General features: G+C 35.9%; 3 protein-coding genes across 8 annotated transcripts; 1 reads left to right on the top strand and 2 right to left on the bottom strand.

Moving 5' to 3' along the window:
* The first annotated feature begins 985 nt into the window (after nucleotides 1–985).
* LOC132604284 (transcription initiation factor TFIID subunit 10) lies at nucleotides 986–8,986 on the top strand. Of its 2 annotated transcripts, none has more exons than XM_060317732.1 (6): nucleotides 986–1,283; nucleotides 1,378–1,442; nucleotides 3,230–3,292; nucleotides 7,559–7,616; nucleotides 7,675–7,728; nucleotides 8,615–8,986. In XM_060317732.1, exons 1-6 carry the CDS (start codon nucleotides 1,185–1,187, stop codon nucleotides 8,693–8,695), a joined length of 420 nt encoding a protein of 139 aa, XP_060173715.1. In that variant the 5' UTR covers nucleotides 986–1,184; the 3' UTR covers nucleotides 8,696–8,986. The 2 variants fall into 2 exon arrangements, with proteins under 2 accessions (XP_060173715.1, XP_060173716.1); XM_060317733.1 differs by having other exon boundaries at nucleotides 994–1,283; nucleotides 7,678–7,728.
* Nucleotides 8,987–10,141: 1,155 nt separating this feature from the next.
* Nucleotides 10,142–17,180, bottom strand: LOC132604283 (uncharacterized). 5 transcript variants are annotated; one of them, XR_009568693.1, is made up of 5 exons: nucleotides 17,020–17,180; nucleotides 12,849–13,789; nucleotides 11,202–11,435; nucleotides 10,646–10,682; nucleotides 10,142–10,469 (listed from the first exon to the last, which is right to left on the bottom strand). XR_009568693.1 is itself a non-coding variant. In XM_060317731.1 (4 exons), the coding sequence occupies exons 2-3, from the start codon at nucleotides 13,685–13,687 to the stop codon at nucleotides 10,646–10,648; spliced, it is 876 nt and encodes a 291-aa protein (XP_060173714.1). In that variant the 5' UTR covers nucleotides 13,688–13,789; nucleotides 17,020–17,180; the 3' UTR covers nucleotides 10,142–10,469. The 5 variants fall into 5 exon arrangements, 2 of the variants coding, with proteins under 2 accessions (XP_060173714.1, XP_060173713.1); XR_009568695.1 differs by having other exon boundaries at nucleotides 10,142–10,448; XR_009568694.1 differs by having other exon boundaries at nucleotides 12,849–13,756; nucleotides 17,020–17,178.
* Nucleotides 17,181–19,659: 2,479 nt separating this feature from the next.
* On the bottom strand, nucleotides 19,660–24,963 carry LOC132604282 (cytoplasmic 60S subunit biogenesis factor REI1 homolog 1-like). The gene is made up of 5 exons (XM_060317728.1): nucleotides 24,750–24,963; nucleotides 20,701–21,285; nucleotides 20,449–20,618; nucleotides 20,071–20,289; nucleotides 19,660–19,980 (listed from the first exon to the last, which is right to left on the bottom strand). Exons 1-5 carry the CDS (start codon nucleotides 24,852–24,854, stop codon nucleotides 19,821–19,823), a joined length of 1,239 nt encoding a protein of 412 aa, XP_060173711.1. The 5' UTR covers nucleotides 24,855–24,963; the 3' UTR covers nucleotides 19,660–19,820.
* Nucleotides 24,964–25,117: the final 154 nt, after the last annotated feature.

The raw sequence follows: 25,117 nt of genomic DNA, 5'->3' as shown, positions 1-25,117 counted from the left end.
TCCTCCCGTTCACTATTGCTCGTCAAGTTTCATTTTTCGGGAGTCAAATTATATAGACTTTGATTAACATTTTAATATGTATATTTTCATCATATTTATATGAGAAGAATTGTAACTTATAAAAATTTTCTTTATCTAAATTTCAATTTAAAATATTAAATTAATTTAATTTATTTTAACTCTAAATATTAGTCAAATTGATGCTTCAGAAGCGAAACATCACAAGTAAAAGTGAACGGACTGTACAAATTTTCATCTTTTTTGGGCTCTTTGGTTTTATGCACAAATAGATGAGAAAAAAACAATTTCCTTCGAGTTAATATCTTTGGAATTTGAAGGAAAAAAAAAACCCACATTATTTCTATTTTCCTGTCAAGCCAAACAAAAAGAAGAAAAACAATACAAAAAACAAATAAACTTTTTACTCCAATTTTCCTCTGTGAAAGATGAACCAAAGTCAAGGTCAGCAAACAAGTGAAGGAAGACACGAAAATGATGCTGATTGCTGCCCTAACCGATTTCTTTGCTTCCTTAATGGACTATACTCCAACGCTATTTTCAAATTTTTATTCATATATATTTATTTTTATTTATAAAATATAGAAAAAAGAATTCTTAACCCTTGCACCCACCATTCGAATTTTTTATTTTGCTAGAATCATGTAAGTAAGATTCGCTATAATTAGAAGTCAATCTGATATTTTCCTCAAGGTATTCAAATATTTTATTTTACTTTTATAAAAAAAATTATAAAAAATGAGAATTTTTTCTTACCCCCAACCCCACCACCCACCCTGCCCCTTACCCTAATATTCCATTTTATATATTTTATTTTACTATTATAAAAAATGAGAAATTTTTTCTTACACCCCGACCCCACTCCTATATACTAAGTGATGAGGTTGGGAGCGTGGACATTTTTCAAAAGTTATTAACATGCGAAAATAATTAAGAAATTTAATTATATTTTAAGAAAACATCCCCCCTCCCCGTACCGAACACACCATTTGTCTCTTTGTTTCTGTTTTTTGTTTTTTCTCCCAAATTTCCGAGTTATTTCTTTCGAATTTTAAGAAAAAAAGAATAAAAAGCCTACAGTAACAAAGGAAGGAAAAGAGGAAGGGTAAATAAAAAAAAATAAAAAGCTTTTTCTTCAATTTATCTCTGATTTTGCTGTGTGAAAGATGAATCAAAGTCAAGGTCAACAAACAAGTGAAGGTAGACACGAAGATGATGCTGCCTTAACCGATTTCCTTGCTTCATTAATGGACTATACTCCCACTGTAACTTACTTTTTACCCTTTTTTAATTGTTGTGCAATTTTAGGTATATACAATTTTATGTTATGTTTTTGTGATGGTTAATCGTTTTGATCAGATTCCTGATGAATTAGTGGAGCATTACTTGGGTAAAAGTGGGTTCCAATGTCCTGACGTTCGATTGTATGTACCCTTTTCTCGTTCTTGCAATTTAATTATTTTACTTGCTGCTAAGATTAGGGATAGTTTGGATTGTTCAAAAAGAAGTAAATGAAATTACCATTGTATGATTTTCGTGTGTTTATACAAGAACAATAACAACATACTCAGTGTAATCCAACAAGTGGGGTGGTCTAAGCAGACCAGAGGCGAATTTAGAATTTTTAGAACATGGGTTCACCACTAGGAAAAGAAGGAAAAAAATGTGTTAAGTGGGCATTGATCCCTTGTCGTCTAGATAAATAACTCAACCTTCAACCAAGTGCACCGTTTAGCGTTCTTGTAGCATGGGTTCTAGCAGATAATATTATACCAATTTTAGAAAATATATACATAAAATACCTATTTTTACAAAGAGATCATGGGTTTCGCGTGCCCCGAATTTTCTACCTAAATTCGCCCTTGACTCAGACTAACTCCCTACCTCGTGGAGGTATTTTCATGGGTTTATGGTGAACTATTTTTTACTAGGTTTATCCTCTTTTTTGTTTTTTGTTTTTAATTCCGAGAAATCTATCTGGAACCAACCATTAGGACCAACTGTAGTCGTCGAAACTCGGGTATGATGGGCCCGCCCCTCTATGCGTCTCCACTTATAGCTTTTTGGATGGTTGTTATTTATTGTATTGTTATTTTAAATGCAATGTTTGTTTTGATTATTACTTAAACTTTATTGTATCGTATCATTAAATCCATTGTTCTACTTAGTATCCTACTTTTCTTTATAAATGTTGTAAGTTTATTTGTCATATTGTTAATATGTGGCATTAGGTAACGATAGAAAACAATACAATCCATCCAAACGTTATATTCAGCAAAATAATGCAATACAATACGATACATTCTGAAATGATGTGTAACAACCATCCAAACAAGTAGTTAAATACTAGGCTTAGTTCTCTTGGCGTAGGGCTCTAACTTACGAAGCCTCAAATCTCTCAACCTTTGCCAAGTGAGCTAAGCCCTGGGTCCAAAGGGAGATATTATATTATTGCAGCAAACAAACAAATTGAGCAAAGGTGCCCATATCATCCTGTATAATCCAACTTGGGAAGAAGTGCTCCCAGGATATTTCCTTCTGCGAAATAATAGAAAAGTTAGCTAAGTTATGTGCTAGTTTTGTTTAGATTTTTAGGAATATTAACAAAGCCTACATGATCAAGCAAAGTCGATAGATTCCGAATGTCTTTGCTAGTCACTTCTATCTCCCTGAGGTAGTAATATTTTTCTGAATCACATCTATAACCCTCTTTGCATCCGAGAAAATCTTCACATTCTTCCAACCATTCTTGATTGCACGTTCAAGAGCTATTCCTTTAGCAACGCTTTAACAGTCCTACCTTTTCCCACAAACCGGATTGCGGACCCATGGGTATGAATCAGTTTCTGGCTATCCAAAGCCGCAAGACCAATACTTGCCAGTCTAGCATCCACCTGAAAGCCCGCATCGGTAAACAATAATATCTTTATATCTTTATACTTATAACTATCAAATAGTGACTTAGAGACAATATTTCATGCTTTAAGTTCTGTTTCTTTTGATCTTCTTTAATTTTTTCTGGTCTGGTAGTAACTTTTAGTAAAATTAATGAATATATGAATTGGGTTTGTATTTGCTCTTTTATAGTTGTAATTTTTTATATTGTAGCATTTGATGTTTCTTTTGGTAGCGATGCATGATTCATTTTTGCTGTTTTGTATCAGTTTCAGACACTGTAATTTTTTATTGAGTTTTTCCTCTGTGCATGCAGAATAAGGTTGGTGGCAGTTGCTACACAGAAGTTTATTGCAGATGTTGCCACTGATGCTCTCCAGTATGTTCATGAATTATAGATCCTTCTTTCTTATTCTATTTTTCTCCTCCATCTATTGTTAAGCAGGCTGCTACTTCTTCGGCATATTGCTCATTAATTGTCCCTTGCGCGATAGTTGTGCCTGTCTAAGTGTTTTCTTTTCTATGATACTTCTAATTTTTAAGTGTCCAGGGTGACACCCCCCCCCCCCCCCCCCTCGTTCATACCAAAAAGACCCTAACTTTAACACAATATAGCACACAAACACGAGCAAAGTTTAGTAGCACCTCCAATTTGTCCAATGTCGTAAAGGAAGTTCCCCCCCCCCCCCCCCCCCTCCCCCCGCAACACTACCACCGCCACACACACACCCCCATCCACCCAAAAAAACCTCTAACAGGAAGCTCTTTTTTGGTGTGTGCGTTTGGGAGGGTGGAGGAGGCTTGTCCAGTACTGGAAAGGCGAAAAGCATAGAATAATGTGTCGGTGCTTTTAAGCGCATTCAGAACACAAGCTTTAGTGTAAAGATTTGCAAATGAAGATTATATCTGTGTGTAAGCAAGAATCATTAACTATAAATTCCAATTTTATGGCAAAGGAATTGAAAAATTACTATTAAGTGAATATAACTCATTTTAAATATCTATTCTAATGCAAAGATGCAGTTTAAGTGAAGAAGAGTAGAGGGGTGGGTCCATTATCCACCAAGTTTCAAACCAAGTGCCGATGCTCTCGGGGATTTAAAAAAAGATGTAGTTTTAAGTTTCTAATTCAAGCTAACTAAGTGGTTGGTTTTTTACTTCATTTCTAATTTCTTATTCCTAATCGTTCAAGGAATTTGTTCATAAAAATTTCTTAAAAATTAATGTATCACCTATAATCATTGTTTAACTTATTCCTAAACCTGTTAACCGGTTAAAACCGGTAACCGGACCAGTTAAACCGGAACCGGAACCGGTTAACCGGTTCCGGTTAACCATTTAAAAATTACCGGTCTGGTTCCAATATTTTTGAAACCGGAACCGGACCGGTTTAACCGGTGAAATTAAAAAAAAAAAAAAAGAGTATATATATATATATATACTTATATACATATATATAAGTATATATAGTATATAAGTATATATAGTGTATATATTAAGTTATACATATATATAAGTATATATATACTTATATACATATATATAAGTATATATACATATATATAAGTATATATATTAAGTTATACATATATATAAGTATATATATACTTATATAAGTATATATAGTATATATATTAAGTTATACATATATATAAGTATATATAAGTTATACATATATATGTATACGAAAAGCACTATTATGTATTGCTGACTTGCTGTTAGCCTGTTAGTCAGTAAATATTTAAACTTTAATTATAAACTTGTATAACATATGTAAATATACCTACAATATACTAATAAATACTATGATATATATATATATATATATAATACAAAAAAAAAAAAAAGGTTTTAACCACTTTGAACCGGACCGGTTCCGGTTTGGGATTTCAAACCGGTAAACCGGAACCGGTTAAGCGGTTCCGGTTTTTAACCGGAAACCGGCCGGTTCCCTAAACGGTTACCGGTCCGGTTCCCTAAACGGTTACCGGTCCGGTTCCGGTTGCAACCGGTTGCCACCTTTACTTATTCCTCAATAAGATAAGAAAACATGGGCCGACAAGCGCATACAAGGAGACATCCCTTAAAGCCTTGGTGCTGGCATTATAGCGCTGTCTAGGCAAGATTAAGTGTCTAACTAATTCTACATCTAGCTTTTGAGTTTAACCATGTCTCAAGCTGTAGCTTTTAACAAGACTGGGCTTGTCTGACTTTTATGTAAATAGTGGAGGAGATACAAGTATCTGTTAAACTACTTAGCTAACTAGTTCCGGAGAGGAAGATATTATGTTTCTTCCGCATGATTTGAACTCCCCCTTATTTGCAGCATCTGATCGTCTTTGCCACATAATCTCTTCTTAGTTGAAAATATAATCTGCAGAAGGAGTGCGTCATGGCCTGTAGTTAACTACCTTCTAGGTTTCTACCCTTTTTCTACTCTTGTTACTTTTCTCTACGCTCTAGGCTCTAGGAATCCATATTGAGTAATAAGGGAGTTCCTTCTGTTTTATTTAGAAGTTCTCGTAGAAAAATGTAAGCAGTTAAATACCATATTCTCTCCTTCCAATATCCATCTCGTTTTTCCGCTCTTGTAAATAATGTTAGTTAACTGGCAAGCTCCTCTATCTTCTAGTCTTGCAAGTTTCTCTAGATCCCATAGGATTCTGCCTTCTTGTTCTTGGTAAATGTTGGCTATTACTGCCATTTGCTGGCTGGTAATGCAAATAATTGACAGAAACGCTTCACATTCAGGGCATCATCATACAAATTTCTGGTTTCAGAAACTGAGTGTGGTTCTGCCACCAATTTTGTAGTCAATATTACAATCAAAATCCTCTGAATACTTCATTACTTTCTTTCATAGACCCATACCATAGAGTGACGTGGTAAGGATTGTTCATCATCCCACATTTGAACTCAATATTTTAGTGCAATAAGGAATCCACTGCATTGATCCACTTGGCTACATTCGCCCTCTTGCCTAGCAAAGACTCAGAATAAAAGAATCAAGAGAAAAAAAAACAATCATAGTAGATCGCTTTTCGGGAGATTTCCAAACAAACAATTTCAATTCCCTCCTCCATAATGCATGTGTCGCTATCACAAACCTCCAGATCTCTTTTTCCCCAATGTGAGTGAACAGTCCCATTTCAGCTCAAAAAGAGGTAATTAACCAATTCTTCAATTCCTCATCGCATAAAATCTCTTTATGCAACTGAACCAAGAATTTTCTTTCTTCATCATAATCAAATCACTCTTCACAACTCAGGATTCTATTTCATCATCAATCCAATCTAGTTCACGTTTTTTCTTCTTCTTATCGATGAATAGATCTCTTTACTTGTTGTATGACTTAGATGTCTCGTATTTCTCAAAAAAAAGAAGAGAAGATTCAATTGATGAGATTTGGTATGACATTGATTATCTTATTTCTCAAAAAAAAAAGAAGAGAAGATTCAATTGATGAGATTTGGTATGACATTGATTATCGTGATAAGATTGATATTCCAATCTTTCTTCTTAGAATGTATTGATTTGACCCCTTAAGCGGGAGCAAACATGTTGCCATCAGATGCAGAACCCCATATTTCCTCTAGAGAATCTCCTAATTGTTCCAAATCAACAAGAAATAGATTCTTTAACCAGAAAAAAATTGGTTTAGATGTTGGATGCATATCCAAAAGTTTTCGCAACTCAATCATAGATGATGGAATCATCAAAGATTTGGCCTTTTTTTAACTGTCTGTAACTCAGTAGAGGCCCAGAAAACAAAGAAAAAATGTATACGAACAAGATATCCAGCAACAAAACGTGATCAAACAAAACAAATCCAGCAAACAAACAGAAGGAAAAGTATTGAATGGAGGAACTCCTGATCATTTGGCGATCTCAGATGTGTTAGTATCAATGGCGACTCATTATCTCGGTGAATCATTCCTTCGATTAGTAGAATATTATGTAAACACTCACTCAAGATCTAACTTATCAGGTTCCATTCTGGAAGCCACATTTTTTTTTCTGAGGAGTTCGCCATGGTATATCTGATCCATGTATAATATCATGAAAAATAGATACAAAATTGTGACTGCTGCTAAGTATTGGCAATAGGTCGGAAAATATATCTAAAAGCATCACATTTAGATATTTGTACCCTGTCGAAGCAAGGAACTATGACATATGCTTGGAATAATTCATTTCCGAGAGAGTTGTAAAAGCACTGTCTTGTTGTATTTAGGAACTTTTGCTTGCATTGTATTATTTGGTCTACGTTCTGAAACTGATAAATTCGAGATTATGCAGGATTATACCCAAAATATCCCTTTTTGGCTCTCTTTAGCCCTATATCTCTTATCTGAGAATATCTGAAATTACTAATTTATTTTTACGACGGGTTCTGTATTTATATATTTTGTATATAATTGTATATAAGTATTTTCTATATAATCTATAAGAGAAGTCTTTTCCCTTTACTATTATATGTTAAATGAGACCAAAAAGACGAAATGAGCAGAAAATTTATATATATCAATGGAGGAAATAACCTTGTACAAGACAAGACTAATAGAGCTAAGACATTTCTTTGGTTTATGTTTCTCGGAAATCGAGCTTCTAGTATAGTAACTTTCTTATTTTCTTGATGATGCAGGCATTGCAAGGCAAGGCAGTCAGCTGTTGTCAAGGATAAAAGAGATAAGCAGCAAAAGGTGCCTCACCTATTTCTCTTTTCATTTTTTAAGCTTATTGGTTCTAACTCTGTTTCAGCAGGACAAACGCCTTATCTTGACGATGGATGATCTTTCAAAATCTCTACGAGAGGTAAGCATCAGATTCGAATCGTTTTTTGCTGACCTATCAAAAAATAAAAAAACTATTATTCAGCACTGTAATTTCATCTCATTTACTCTGTAAGCAGTCTCCTGTATAGTGCTTTTTGACCAATAGTTATTTGTTGAAGTGGTATATACTTGTTTTTACTTTTTCTTTCGAAATGATATTGCTAGTTAAATAGTTGTGTACAGTGAGTAGTGAGTACCCTTAGAGCTAGTGACCAGATAATCAAGAAAAAAGGATGAAGCTCCATGCATAAGCGATGGATTGAAGCCAAAGCATGAGATATTGAACATTAAGTGAGCTTAATTTCTCTGCATCTGATAATGTATCTATTCTTTTACATCATCAAGTTAAGACTGGTGGGAGGTAGCAGGTACCTGGTAAAATAATCGAGGTGCGTGCAAGCTCGTTCAGTCACCACTGTCATAAAAGAAAAGAAGTGATTCACATTGTGTGCGGTCATCTGTGTCCTTGAAGTTCTTGGTCTATAATTCCTTTTTGGAATTAATTTTTTTTTGTTGTTTAATACTTTTGATAAGTTAAAGATTTTATTGATGCGATCGGGCAGTATATTGTGGGTATATAAAAGTAACCTTAGATAAAAAATGTGATTATCTACAGAGAGCAACTAAATTATCTATACCAACTGGGACCTTATGGATGCTGCAAAATATTTTAGAAGCAAAAGACATTCTCTAATGGGTAGAAAGGTGTTCTCCGTCCCTTTAGAACCTCCCCTTGTTTCTTCCTCTCCAAAGGTTGTCCTTGTGATGCCAATAGTTTTATCGATTCAGTGCTATTCTTTGCAAAGATATTTGGTGTTTCAACTTGCTTACCGTAGTTCTCTGTAACCTTTTGATTTGCATTGCAGTATGGTGTAAACGTCAAACATCAAGAATACTTTGCTGATAGCCCGTCTGCTGGGTTAGATCCTGCTTCAAGAGAGGAATGATCTAAAGCCTGCAAGAAATTTCTGTTCGGGAGGTCATTGCCTCGTCGTCCTCATGATTTCTCAAAATCGCAAAAGCTATATGGGTGTTGGAGGATACAACTCTTGATTACTATGTACCTATATATGTATCTGATTCACTTACCAATATTAGCTGCAGTTGCCACCATTTATAGATTGCTTGTTTTGAGGTTCCTTCCGTGGTAGCGACAGGGGTGATATTAACAAATGACAACTAGCGCAGATGTTTAAATTTGCTTTCAACTGGTTGATGAATGTACTTTATTTTGGCTGTGGGTTGGCTGGATTCTTCATTTTTCTTTCCTTGTTTCTTTTCTTGCGCTGTTTCTGAAGACCAAACATCTTTGGGTTGGTACCTCATTCTAGTCTCTTTTAAACTTTCTTTTGTAGAACACCTGGGAGATAATATAAACACTGCTCATGGTGTGTGTATTTATTGTGCGTTGGCAAAAATAAACGAAAGGAGCATAAATCGAGGAAGTTATACTCAATCGCCTTAGAGGTGGGTCGCCTTGAAATTTTGGCCCCGCTTGTCCCATGGGCAAATCTTCAAGGTCAATGTCAAAACTCGTTAATCTTGAGTTTTGTCCATGGGGCAAATGAGGTCAAAAGTTCAAGACCACCCACCTCCAAGACCATTTTTGTAAGTGACAAACGGAATTCCCTGTCCAAGCAAACTAGTAGAACGCAATGGCCTCCCCAAACTATTGAATAATCTCATTTAATGAAACGATCACTCAATATTTCTTCCCAGATTTGGACAGAATTTTTTAAGACCTCATTTCATGGGATTATACTGGTTATGTTGTTATTTAGGCAGAGTTTTGTACAGAATGTAACCAAGGAGATGATATGAATTGATTGGAGACAATGATGGCTTTCATCATCGTCCATATTGCTCAACAACGTAATAAGTATCAATTAGAAAATCTTTTTCCTCAGTGTCGTAGACTTCGTAGCATTGCGTACGAAGGGTCTTATCGTCCTCTTTAGGCTCGTTCATGACATAATTTAGAATTTTAAAAATACTTTTGTTCTCATAAAATTGCAGTTTCATGCTCCAGGTTTCAAAATTGTCACCTTTGAAGTTTTCATTTTTGTTAAGCTCAGCAACAATTTCCCTTGAAACAATCAACATGGTTTGCAAGGGACATGAGGGAAACAGTCAACATGGATGCAGTCATTAATAAAAGAATTAGTCACTGTATCATGTACCTTACCTTCCAGCATAGTAAAAAGACTTTCATAAAAATGAGTTTGTAGATCATTATGCAGGGGCTTTAGAAAATGTTTCATTTTATTTTCGATGACCGGAACCTTTTACTTAATAACAAGTCGAGGTACGTACTTTAAAGATCAAAACGGAGATCACTCACCAAACTTAGTTATCAATCCATCATTAGTGAAAAAAGTGCAATATTCATACTATGAACAAAAGCAATATTGGAAGTTAATATTTACCCTTTTGGAGTCTGCAAAGATAATAGATCGATTTGAAACGTCATGATTACAGAAGTTAAATTGTCTAAAGACTATCTATAAAGCCTTCACTTTATCATGAGCAAGCATCAAGCTTACAGTCGTTCACACCACAACTAAAAGAAGAGGGGTTTAACCTTTCCCTTTTCACTTCGTGGCCACTAGTCCACAGTGAATACAAACACTTGGTGAGTGATTGCTAGTTTTCAGGCGAATGAAGATACGCTCCAGTCTTTCCGTTGGATCCTTATTATTCCTAGAACATGCAAAAAATCACCTGTCAGAAATGGACAGATCTAGTTACTGGAGCAACGGGAAGCATGGATTGCACCATCGTAGTTGGGGGGAGTCATTAAATTGAGTCAATCTCTACTGGGGGTGAGGCAGGGGGAGGGAGAAGGGGAACTCGTGGGGGGCGGGGTGAGGGTGGGGGGATTCAATTACACTACTTACCTAATTGTCATAGAAGCGGGAACGTCGCCTTCGAGAACTGCACCACAAAAGAAGCATGAAAAAATAAATATTGTGGATCACACTGAACATTAATGACAAAGACACTATTGACTATGCAAATTGGCTAAAGCAATCTCCACAACATGTGTTATTTCTATGCTTATACAATACAATGCTTAAACTGGACCAGCCTTTAATGACACTAATTGGTGAACTATTGTTAGATTAGGAACTGGTCCAGTTTGAGAGGTTAGCAGTGTATCCTCCTACAAAGCAAGAAAATTATAATTGCTATATTCTCATGATAGAATCAGTTTTCACTATCTGAAGATTCAGGCCATAGCAAATGATTGGCAGTCAAATGTTTCCATTGAACACAATTTATGAGGCAGAAGAAAAGGCTCCCGGTAGGCCAGTACTAACAGCATGGTTTTCACAACCACACTATAGTCACTAACCCCAATATCTTAACTCTGGAAATAGCAAAAAGCCAATAAGGTGGATGGTATAATGTTAGAAATGGTGGAAATAGCTGAAATGCAAATACCAATCTTACCGGTGAGGATCAGAGAATGAAGAAGAAAGGTCTCTTTTACTCCTTTTCCTGGTCTATTCCCTTGATACTTTGTTGGTTGGACTTCCAAGACTAATACTTTTCTTCACCTTCATATCTAAATATAATTTAGAACTTATATCTCAATTTTTGTGTGATGACTCTAAACAGTAGAAGTTATTTGTTGTTTGATCATTTTATGAAAAATGGAAGGAGTGCCAGCTTAGATGAAAGAACCTGCAACGGAAAGCGACACTCTTATCTCCAGATAATGAGAGCTTTTTCTACAACTCATTTTGTTACTTTCAGATTATAAACTTTATGGGTTTTTCACATGGAATTAGTGATACGGAGAGTGTTAGAGCTTACCGGGGATATAATTATTTGCGATCTAATCTATTTATAAAATTAATTTTTGTATACATATAAATGAAATTTATTCCTTTTTTTGAATAAAGTAACAAATTTCATTAAGGACAGGCAAAAGTTTGCCCCTATACCAGAACTCAAGAAGTATACCAAAAAAGTAAAACCTTACAAGAAGACATGGTGTTCTACAAATAACACCCAATCATCTATACACGTAGGAATCCAATGGGTGCACCCAACAGGAAATAAGGGAAAAAAGACTCTTCCTCAAGTGTACAAAGTATTTCTCTATTCCCTCAAAAGCTCTCCTATTCCTCTCTCGATACGATCCACATAAGTGCTAGCGGTGCGTCATCTCTTCCTTCTTCTAAATGCCCAACTAAAAATTGTTTCTTTCACGGTGCCCGGCATCACCTACTCAAGTCTAAACCATCTCAAAATTTCCCACCATAAACAAGAAGCTATCCGTCAATGTAAAAGAGGTGATTCACATCTTCTCCTGATTCTTTGCATATGAAACACCAACTGACACAAGTAATCTTTCTCTTCCTCAAATTCCCGCTGTCAGGATCACTCCCCTTGTAGCTAGCCAAGTGAAAAAACCCACCTTTCTCGGTACCCCTAGGGATCCATACCGATATATGTGGAAAAACACACTCCTATCTAGTTAGAAGCTTCTCATAAAATGACTTCACTTGAAAAGACACCATTTTCCCCCTCCCCCCATCTCCATACATTTTGACTATCCATAGTAGTTTTTTGTTGGTGAAGCAAACCAATCAAGTTTTGAAATTCTTCAAACTCCCAGTCTTGCGTCTTGAATAATTTTGCTAAGGCGATTAAGTACTTTGTTCATTAATGATACCTTTTTATTTCGTGAGGTCAACTTTCCTAGCATGTGTATATTTGTAAGAATCCAAATGAAGCAATCTGATGAGCACTCGACTGAAAAACTTAGAAGAGTTTATAAGAATCATAAAAAGAATATCTAATGCATCGAAATGTGTGAACAATCTGCCCACAAATTTACAAGGATGTGTTCTCACATGCTTACTTTATGGCATGTAAACTAGATGGCTGAATATTTCTAAATTAAAAAAGAAAAATCGATATTTTGCTCAATCTTATAGGGAATGAAAGACAACAGCTTGAGGAATCCTGAATGAGATCTACAATAATGGATTTTCACATTTTACAGTGACTAAAACATCCTCAAATCAAGATTAGCTTAAGAAAATGTAGTGCATAATGAAAATAAAGGCCTATCTTGAAGTTACTGACCTGTGACTATCAGCTCTTCTCCTTGAGAAGCCAGCAACAGTTACAAGTTCATCATCGGTCTCATCAACCCCATAATCTACATACTCTACGGATGCCACAGAACTCTCATCAGAGTTAGAACCATCATAACCCAAATGGCGGTTTCCTCTTCTTGTATTATTACTTACTCTAGATCTTCTTCTGTTTCTAGATGTCCTAAAGTTATTAAATACCTGATACAAGATACATGATGTCCACCAATTCCTTTCCGCCGAAGGGAAATTCTCAAATTCATCATCAGAATTATCATTTCCATATTCAATCACATAGTCACCTAACACAACCCCTCGGGGAACTTCTGCATGAATAGTACTCAAGACGTCTATTATTTCAGAGGACTGCTGAAAATTTTCCCAATCAACCTGTCGAGCAGGATCTATTTTTGAGGGACGTGCATGAGGGTGGTCAAGATTAGCATGTTTCTGAAGTTCCACATAGGTTCCTTTAAATCCACATTTATCCTCTTCACAACAGCGTTCCTTGACATCGAGATGCGTGCGAGCCTTCTCAACAACAACCCATCCAGTAACTTCTCCCCTACACAAGGGGCAGGTGGGCCAGCTGTTGGCTTCCGATTTTATCACATCTTCTTTCTCACTGGATGTCGAAAGTGATTGTTTGAAGCGTTCTAAACAGTTGGAATGCATATGATCTGTGTCACACAAAAAAGGCCTGCAACCCTTGTCATATGATGAACACTGGAGGAGTACACCATTGTGAGGGAAGTCCAAGCAAATGGGACAAAACACATCATCCCAGTTGGTATAGAGCTCCACCTCTTCCATAGAAAAATTTGTCATAGCCCGAAGTTTCAATGATGGGAGAGAGTAAAGTCCAAGTTCCTGTCAGCATACAGCATCTCCCTTCCTCTGGTCAGAATTAAATAAAACTGAGCTGACAAACTGTGAAATTTTGCAAACAAAAGCAACAGTATACCATGAGTAAGCAAACATGTCCACTAAAACAAGCTGAACTCATGGGTCAACAGCTAGATAGAAGAGCAAGAATATCTCAGAACCGTTAACCAAAAAAGAAAGAGATAAAAGGGAAAATTACGTGATATAATGACTCCGTTTTAGCAATACTTATAAAAAGTAGCTAGATTTTTAATTTTATAGAAGATTTTACATGTATGACGACCAGTGTGTGTATGACTATGTATGTACGACTGGCAACGGCTAGTGCATGTATATATGCATGCATGACTTTATGTATGTACCGCTGGTGTATGTTTGTGTGTATGATCTCTTTTGGAAAAAAAAAAAAATTGCTATATTTGAAAACCCAATAATATCGCCATAATTTGTTATTAGGGGCATAATAGTGCTATTAATGAAAATTCCCCAACAAAGCCAAAAGAAGAGGAAGCTGATCAGTGAAGGCTATTAATCTCTGGAGGCAGACAATTGAGTCATCATCAATTGCAACTTAACCCAAAAAGAGAATTAAAAATATTATTGAGCAAAGGTAAAGCGATCATTATATGACTTCACTACACCAAAATGCCGATTGTCATTTCACCTCATAATACTCACCATTTCTTTTATCAATTACAAGCAACCAAAATATTGGTACGGAAAAGCTTCCATAAGAAGATGCAAATATTGATTCTTGTATAAGAGGATTCAAATACTAAAAAATAATTTGTATATCAAAAGGCCAAATGATCAACTATTGAACTCAAATGCAGACATATTAGATATTTGTACTCAAGTCTTTCAGGAGAATGACATGACTTGTTGGCAGCAAGAGGGGCTATCCTCACAACTTAAAATCTGAGAAAGAATAAGGGATAAGATGCAAGAATTGGTCACATGTGCAAGTGCGTGGGAGAAGATTTAGAGCACCTATTGTTGCATCGCAGGTCACTAGCTACTTGGTGGTAAACTTTTTTGAACATGTTCTGCATACATTTGATGATGCCAGCTATAGTCAAGGATGTGATACTCAATTGGACCTTCAAGCGTGGGAAAAGATGCAGAGCTTGCGAAGTTTCCCCTTGGGCTCTTACAGTTCAGAGAGAAGGTAGTTGGAGAAAAAGGACGTTCTAATGCTCGATATAAAGTGGCATCCTTTACCTGGTTGGTTGCTCGAGAGGCATGCTTAACACATGACATGACAACCTTCAAAGGAGAGGATTTCAGTTATGCTCTAAATAATTTTTATGTGGAGGAAAGCCAGAGAGTATTAGGGTGTGTTTGGTATTTGGACCATATAGACACCCTTAATCACCTTCTTTTTTGTCCATTATCACTTCATGGATCAACTATGGCAGCTGTTTCTTAATAAGGTGGGACTTAAATGGAGCAAGTTAGGACATACGAGTAAGCTATTGAATTGTTGAAACATCAAAAGAAGAATTCCAGATGAAAGAAATGGTGGCAAACTATCCCAACATGCATTTGGTGGACTATTTGGAGGGACAGAAACTCCAGATGTTTTGAAGACAAAGGAAATTCAAATCAAAAGATCAAAATGAATTGTTTGCTTTTGTTTTATTTTTGGTGTAAATAGAGCTATGTAAATGATACTGAACCAGTGATAGATCTCATTGAATCCATTTACAAATTTCAAATAGAAGGCATATACTTTTGGCGCATCGTAAATACTTTTGACAGCACGTCTTGGTACTACATTAGTAATACACTTGCCATTTCTCCAAAAAAAAAAAAAAAGGAATAGGATAACTTTTGAGACAATGGAAAATACTTTCATACTGAGAGCCATTCTTTTGCTAATTGTATATTTTTTGCGGCTATGAGATTCCAATTAGTACAGATGAATAGATATCTCTTTTTTTTTTTTATTAAGCACCGGGTGTCCGAGGCTCTTTGAGCCCCGACTAATCCCGGGGGTGCACAGGCCCTCGGCAAGGAGTTTCCCGCAAGTGCACCACGGGTAATTCAGGGTTTTACCCAATCCGATGGCCCTCAGAAATTGTTTGCACCTAGTGGGTTTCGAACTTGAGACCTTGAAAGGGAGCACCCCAAGGCTCAAGCCAATTGCCACCAGGCCAACCCCTGAGGGTTACAGATGAATAGATATCTCTCGTAGATAATCATATTCTTTAGATTCTCTATACCTCTTTTGAGTCTTTTATACGAGGACTTCCCCACAACATTAATAAAGTTTATTATCTTATCATAGAAATTAAGCTTTGTTAAAGATTGCATGATAGAGTAGGGACATGATCCCATACTCTCAGCATCTATTTTCCTAAACTGCACAGACATACAGAGTAAATAGTAAATCATCTTATGACATTTGTTGCTCTACCACCAGTTCCGCTCTTTCTAGCTACAACTTCATGTGACATCACGATTCACAACTACCTTAAAACTCATAGAGTAATAAAAAAGGGCAGCCCAGTGCACTAACCTCCTGCTATGCGCGGGATAAGGGGAAGGGTCAGACCACAAGGGTCTATTGTACGCAGCCGTACTCTGCATTTCTGCAAGAGGCTATTTCCACGAAAACTCATAGGGTAATACTTAGCTATATTTACATTTTCAACTCACAACATGAAAAAAGATATTCAAATCCTTCGAAACCAAACTACCAAATATGACAAGGAGAATTTCTTATTAAGTTATTATAATTATAATTGTCATTTCTTCACTCTCAGGACTAATACCAGTTGTTGATTGTAAAATCTTTTTTCATTTCCATGTTACCTATAGCAACCCCAATACCAAATTATTGACTATTATTTGCAACAAACAATTCAAATACTTACAAACCCCCAAACTCATATTACTGAAAACTTGTAATTTCCCACTTTACACCTCTACATAACTATCAGATTAATGAATACTTCAATATAAATAATAATCATTTCTTATTGCATCATTTAACCAATTCACAAAGCAAAAAAATAGCCAACCTAAAAAGAAAATCAAAACAAGAAAAGGGGTATGCTCAAAGACCAAAATTGATAAATATAGCATCAATTGGAATCAAGAAAGACACCCATTAACATATAACCTAAAAAAGATCAATTTTAACCAAGAAAGATTCATTTTTTATGGAAAACAAAGTCAACCCAAAATGATAACAGTGATGGATCATTCAAACTCAAATTAAAACACTCTTAGAGAGAAAAAGTAAAAAAAAATTAAAGAACAGATCAAACCTGATAAATTGATAAGAAATCAAGAACACCCAAGATGAAGATTGAAGGGAAAGAGCAGAAAAATAAATTAACCTATTTATATTTTGATGATGCTGAAAAGAAGCAAAAGAAAAGTGAAATAGGAAAGTGAGTAAAGTTCTACGAAAAGAGGTTTTGTGTTTCTATTTTATTTTAAATTTTAATTACATTTCCATTTTGATCTAATCTTGGTAGAATATTAGAATATATTCCCTCCGTACCATTTACATATTCCTTAATAAAATATTAAACCATAGAAAGTGAGTAAAGTTCTACAAAAAGAGGTTTTATGTTTCTATTTTATTTTAAATTTTAATTACATTTCCATTTTGATCTAATCTTGGTAGAATATTAGAATATATTCCCTCCGTACCATTTAGATATTCCTTAATAAAATATTAAATCATAGATAAAAATAGATAATTTGGCTATACTATTTATAATTAAATAGATGTTGGGATTTGATCACTTAATACTTAATAATTGCAAATTTAAAAAAATAAGATTTTTTTAAAATTTGTTAAATGGACACTCTTTTTTTATGCGGAGGAGTACTATGTCACGTTTTTTCGTTTCAACAATAACTTTGTCATTTTTTTATATTAATCATTAAAATTGTCCATTGTCAAGGAAGACTAAAGATTTGGCTTACCAAATTATCGATAGTCAAACTTACTTGGATGATTCATTAGAACAATTAGAGGAATGAAGTCAAACTTATTTGGGGTTATTTCACATTAAGAAATTGTGACATTTTTTGTTGCATAATTTTTACAATTAATTTCGTTTTCTTGTTTGGTTGGTTAGATGAAGTCGTGGAAGATAAATACTTATACACACTTGGTAAGAACTATTTTATTATAGCTAGATTTCACTTTCATATATACTCTCTGATATAAGAACTAATTATTTTTAATTTAACCGTCCGATATCTGAATTGGCTCAAATGCAAGGGTTGGTCTTTAATATAAGAACTTTTATTTAACCATTCGATATTTGAATTGGCTCGAATTGAAGAACCCTATTTAAGAGTGTAGAAATCTCATTTTTTTCAATTTAATCCTTACCCCTTGTTTGGATGGAGGTTTCCCGTGGTTCATTAATGTATGGTTCTCTATGAAACCATGTTTGTTTTCATTGTTCTTAAAATTATGTGGTATGGTGTTGTAAACCCGTGGTTCATCCTATGGTTATATAATCATGAAAAGTTCCAATTTTTGTAACCACGGATTTGGTGGTTTTTTCGTGGCTACATATTTCATTTCTCTATTATACCCCACCCTCCACCATCCACCCCACCCTACCACTCACCCCCGCCACTCACTCCCATCATACCTTCACCCTACCACCCACCCCACCCCCACTCCCAACTACCCCACTCCTCTGCCACCCACCCCCACCACCGCAACCACCACCCACTACCCCTCACCACCCCTAACCCCACCCCACAACCACTCATCCCCACCTACCACCCACTATCCCCACCCTCATCCCCCAACCAACCACTCCTCCACCACCGCCACCCACTACCCCTCACCACCGCCCACCCCCACCTTACCACCCACTACCCCACCTTCATCTCACAACCACCCACCCCTCCACCACTCCCACTCACTACCTACTTATTTTTTAAAGTTCCTGTTTTGTTCTTTACCTGAGTTTTATTAATATATATAAACTAATTTCTAATTAAGAGTTAAAGGTATTTTAGTAAACTTACAAGTTATTATACAGTACCATACAGTCAAAACAAACAATACAAATGTTATTAAACCACAACAAACGATACAGTCTATCAAAACATTGTGTTCATTAATACAATACAATACAACACCATACTGTACCATATCATATTGTACATTAATGAACCACGTGAAACAACCATCCACACAGAGGGTTAGTGATAGAACTAGTTCTTACGGATAAAAGCGATGCCTATGATCAACAAAATTCGGTTAAAATTATTTGGTAATTAGAACACAACCGGTAAGTCTTGGTCGTTGGAATCTAAACAAGTTATTGTCAACAATGGCCAAAAAGATGCAGTATTGCCAAAATAGTCACCATAAAAGAAGCACAACAAAAGAAATAATGTACCATCATATAGAAAAAAGTTGCTAGGCAGTTTTATTTTTTCCTATTTTGACTTCTATCAAGTTTCAAAAGTCACAAAAAAGAGGCACAAACCACGCCTAAAAGTCACTAAAAAAAAAAAAGGCACAGTGGCACTAGAACAATCATCAAACGTGCAACGTCACCACACTGGTCATCAATCATAAAAAGAAAGAAAAATGCTAACAAAAAGTACTTTGACATAGCAAATAAGTATAAGATAGCTTACGTAAAAAAAAACTACTCAAGTCTCTAGCAAGATAAGCTACTTAAGTCACTTATACGATCATTGACGATTAGCTACATATGAGAAATATGAGAGAGGAAGTTATCTTGCTAACATAATAACAAAATGGATGCAAGAGACTCTGCTTTCAAGGTGTCAAAACACAAAGCACATATATTCCTTACGTAATGTGACGCAATATCAACTTAAGAACATCTCTAGACTCTAATACAAACATTTAACATTTCCAGCAATCAGAGACCGGGAAAACTTGAGATCCAAGATTTGGTTCAATCAATTCACCCTTTTATAGAAATACCAAACAATCTATATGATAACGCAAACCAGAAAGTTAAATATGACGGGGAATTACATAAGTTGGAACCATAGAAGTACCAAACGATCTCCAAGAATATTACAAGGCTAATATCAGCTTTGGAAAGGACTAATATGGTATATTCTTAGGGAGGTTACGGATGACATTGCTTTTCATGCCAATCTTACTGCGCATAATCTCCACACCAGATTTATTCATGGCCTTCAACACCTTCAACTTAACCATTTGCTCCTTGGACTGCACAGTTGCGAGACCCATGCTTCGGTACCTGGAGGAAAAGGTTTTTTGCTCAATTGACAGTTTAACATGAAGGAACATGACAATAATGGATGATTTTTTTAACAAGTCAAATGCATACCTTGCGGCAACTGCAGCACTTATAGCCACATCATTGGTCCGTGTAGGCCTCAGTTTCTGTCGGTAGTATCGTAAAAACTCTCTTGATCCAAGAGTCTTAACAGATCTTCCATTATCATTTCTTGTTGTTATTATGAGCTCAGATCCACCACTTCCAAGTTCCACACTATTGCCCGTGTCATCCGATAAAATGAGCTGTTTCCCAGTTTCATCCACAAAGCTACGAATGAAGAGAAGTCTCAGAATCAATAACAAAAGGTGCAGAGCTAAATATATATATCTTACCTAAATTACTTCTAAAAAATCTACAAAAGAAGATGCTGCTTATGACACTCATCCTGCCCAAATTACATGGAAAGCATTGTATTAGAAACCATACCTGCTGCTATAGTCATAAAACTCTTCTAATTCAGCTTCTTCATCATCATCGCCATCACCATAATGCACTCTGCAATGACTCTTTGCTTCCATATGCTTCCGAACTGCTTCTAAACTGCTGAAAGGATGACATCTGTAGTTGCAATACAAGCACATGAAATCCCTTTTAACCTGCACAGAAAAAAAGAGAAAGATTGTGAACACAGATAATAGTTAAGACAGGCTGGAAGACGAGAGGAAGCACATATTCTACCTTGAGACTAAGGTAAGTCAGGAAACCTTTGGGATCCTTCAGATACTCAACATCAGGTATGAAGAACCCATGCTTCTTGTGCATGTGAACCATGCAGCTCTCAATGGTCTTGTGTTCTTTATCACACATGAAGCAACATGATGGATCTAAGTTTCCAATGTATTCATCAACATCACTATCTTCATCCATATTGTCATTAGATGTATGCTCATTCATCTTTAAGTCTGTTAAAGAATCGGCGGCTTCACCAATCATCTCTTCATCTGGATCAATCTCCTCCCACTCACTTTCATCACTTTCCTCAACATCTTCTCTTGCCTTCCGTGAAGTTTCATTTCGAGGATGGCGTAGAAGCGGCTTGATTGTAACACTATTCTCATCATGATGACCTGGTTGTTGAGAAGCCCGTGTTAGGTGACTTTTAGATTTCAGATGCTGAGCATGAGCCTTGGAGCTTCTATACTCTCTGCCACACAGACCACAGGCATACAGCAATGGAGTTTCACTTAACTTTTCCTTCTCTTCTGCAAGTGCAGCCTGTCTGGCTAGAAAAATAGTCTCTCTCACTCCGGGAACTCCCGCGACCTAAAAAACATGCATGAGCAAAAACATTAATTCTGTTGAAAAATCTCAATTGGACACAGGTTCCTTTACCAGTCTGATACTCTTCCTGGCCTATGAAAACAATACGTAAATAGGCCAGGGATAGGTGGTATTTTATTTACTATACAAGAGATATAAAATGATAAAACTCTATTATGCATTGTATAAGTAGTGTATTTTCTAGTATAATCCATTTTTTCTTTTTTACCAGGTGAAATTGCTTTTTGATAAGCTTGATCCATATTCCTTTTTCACAACAGAACATTCCATATATGTATTTCTCAGCTAGTTTTTGGTTTCTTCAGTGACTGTCAAGTAGTGTGCGAAGGCACACAGGTATATCGGATGTACCCCTCTGGTAAGACATTGATTATTCAATGACCAACAAAATGACAGAATTGATTTATTGAATGACTGACAAAATGACAGAATCAAGGTCAGTGACTAAAAAAACCCAACTTGATAGAGTTGAAGAAAGATGTACTAACAAAACAATTGCATTTAACTTGCCATTTTTCTGTCACCAAGTTAAAAGGGTAACAATATTTCATATGCCCAACAAAAGCAAACTAGAAATTTATCCTTTTAAGTTACAAAGAACAGAAAGAAGATGACTGGCTTGTAAGACACAAGACCAATTGCCAAACATTTCCCTCCTCCAACCACCACGCACCCCTCAAGCCCCTTTTTGATAACCAAGAAATCCTCCATGGCCAGCTCTGGATGGTACGAAACTCGACAGACAATGAGCTTGACACTCTACCCTTCTCCACTATAATATCAGTTTTTTTGTTGACGTCTTCCAGCAGCTAGAGATGCACCTTGGTCTCCCAGTTACCATTCCTATTAAATTCTGAAATTCAACAAAACATTCCCCCTAGTATCGGCCTCTATATTCCTTCCCTTCACCCATTTCCTTCTAAATCCTCCACCACTTATCACTTTCCTAGCGGAGAAATAGTGTAGTCTCTCATACTTCCCCCCTCCCCTAAAATCTACTTCATTGGGACTATAATAAGAATGCTTTCGTTATGTAAAGCAAACACCTCATACAGCATGGATTTCCTCAATCACCTTAGTTGTTCGTCAATACAGATTGATCAATACCTTATTCAAAAACGTAGAGACCAATGACAAATTTATCCATAATAATTCCCAAGTCAGTAATCAACTTATAGCTACATAAGTCGTGACCTTACTGAACTTTGCATAAGCTTAAAGTTCCCCCAAAAAAAAAAAAAAAAAAAAAGAGTCCTTCCCGTATTTTTTCTACCATCTATGTCCTTCCTATCACTAATCTTCTAAGCTTACTTCACAAACTAAGGCTCTACTAGAAGCGCAACCAACTACAGAACAAATTGAATTGGAATCATGAATAGCACCCTCTGTATTCATAGAACATCCTTTTTAAAAAAAAAAAAAAAAAAAAAAGTAAAAGTTTTATTAATATGGTACAGTATCAAGTACAAGACAAAGCTAGCACATATCCACAATCATACTAGATTTCCCCCCCAAAAAGATCCAAAAAGTCCAAATATTGGTCCATCCTATCTAGAGTACTGCTATAACACCCAAAAAACAAGTTTTTGATACATTTGTTTTTGACTCCATCAATCTGCAATCTTTTCCCCTCAAAGCATGTCTTGTTCCTTTCCAGCCAAACAGTCCGTATCTTTTCCACACTTCTTTTTACTCTTTGAGCTTGCCAAATTTCCAACAGATTGTTGGTCTTCTGTGGTGTAACCAGAGACACACCCATAATGTTCGGAAACAATTCCCAGCATTGTCTTGAGAAATTGCAATGCGGGAACAAATGCTCAACTGTCTCCTGCTCCCTGTTACAAAAAAAGCATCTGTTGCACATGGAATAGCCTCTCCTTTACAGGTTATTTTGGGTTAAACAAGCATCCCTGGCTGCTAACCAACCAAAGCAAGCTGCTTTTGTAGGCGCCTTGTTTTTCCAGGGCCAGTTAGGAATCCCCTGATTTATTCTGCGGTAAAAAACAGTTCATAGCAAGTTTTGACTGAAAATAATTTAACCCTGCTATTGATCCAAACTAGCCTGTCTGCTTAGAACATCCTCTAAGCAAATGTCAATATTTTTACAACTCATATGAAGTGCAAAACATGGTGAGAAATGGGTGTCCCCTCTATCCTTCTCCAATTAAATATACCCGTGACATGCACCTAACCCACACATATTATGTTAAAAAACGGACCTAGGGCCTAACTCAACCCCAAAAACTAGCTCATAGGGTGAAGATTGTCCAAATCCATGTAAGGGGACCAATTACTTATGTCATATCCGATGTGGGACTCTTAACAGATTATATGTAGTTATAGTAAAATAAAAACATATATTATGTTAACTGGCATGCTATGACTCTTGCTAACTACCCTGAAAACGACAAATGAAACTCTATCCTCAACCCTCTCAATTCTTTCACCCCTTCATCCTTTGATTATCAGCCCCCTAAAAGGAGGCACAACGGGAAGGGCATAGCTTATCCTAGCTGAGGCTAAAAAAAAAACCTACTTGATTTTTTTCCAACTATCTACACCTTGCTGTACAAAGTCCTATTTTGGTGGGCAATAAATTAGCAAGTATCATATGAACTAGTCGAGGTACATGCAAGCTGCCCAGACATTACAGCTTGGGATTGTTAGGAGTTTTAATTATTTGCATAATAGACCCTTAGGTTCTATAATTGCTTATAGCCTAATAGACTCCTTTAATGGATTAGTTGTCTTTATATTTCAGTACCAAAGGTAATTGTACCCTATGTTTGAATGAAAAATATGAGATAATGATCAAAAACACACTTGAAGTATCACTTTTTTGCGAGTTTTCTACCTGAACTACCAGATGTTTGCATTTCCAACCTGAAATATCGCTAACTATTTATCAAAACACACCTCGACTAGTATCTGATGGTGTGTGGTGTACATTCTCTCTCTTTTTTTTTTTTTTTGTTTAAAAATGGTGCCAAATGGTACTCCACACGGATAATTAAAGGAATTAATAGGAAAATGTAAAAAAAAAAAAGAGATAATGGTAAAAAAAAAAAAAAAAACACCTGAAGTACCACTTTTTTGAAGTTTCCAGCACCATCAGATACTAGTCAAGGCGTGTTTTGATAAATAGTTGGTGATCGTTCAGGTGTGTTTTGACAAATAGCTAGTGATAATTTAGGTAGGAAACTCGTAAAAAAGTGATATTTCATTTGTTTGTGTGACCATTATCTTGTTGAGCTCTTCATATCATTACACGTAACTGCCCTGCCTAAACGAAGGGCGGAGATTAAATCTACCTAGTTACAGAGGTTCGGAACAATTCGAATCTGAATTATAATACACGATATATATAAATTAATACATGTAAATCATTCAAACAAGCGATTTTACTATTAACAAAGGTATAAAAAAGGGGATTTCAGCAAAAATACCTTGCGTTTAAGATTGTAACGGTGCCATTCAGATTTGTAATGGAATTTTTGCTCAGTATCATCAGCAAATTCCTTATCACAAGCATTACAAGTTAATCCTGACATTTTAATATTGTGATTCAAAAATAGCGAGCTTTGTTGTAGGTTTATATATATATAGTTAAGCTGCGTGTGAGGGTTTGTTTGTATCACAAAATGCTTCAAGGAGGTGAGGACGCTAGAGGTCAGTATTTAGACCAAATATCAGAAATTGGTCACGTCTTCAATATGTGCTCCAAATTTTGACTAAAATTTAAAAGATCTCCACTGAATTTTGGACCAAGATATAGTATTGGTCATTCGCACAAATGTCCCTATTTTGGGGTCGT

This window comes from Lycium barbarum, chromosome 7, assembly GCF_019175385.1.
Source record: "Lycium barbarum isolate Lr01 chromosome 7, ASM1917538v2, whole genome shotgun sequence".
Taxonomy (NCBI): Eukaryota; Viridiplantae; Streptophyta; class Magnoliopsida; order Solanales; family Solanaceae; genus Lycium; species Lycium barbarum.
The sequence above is the reverse complement of the archived record's forward strand: the minus strand, read 5'-3'. Positions and strand labels throughout refer to the sequence as shown.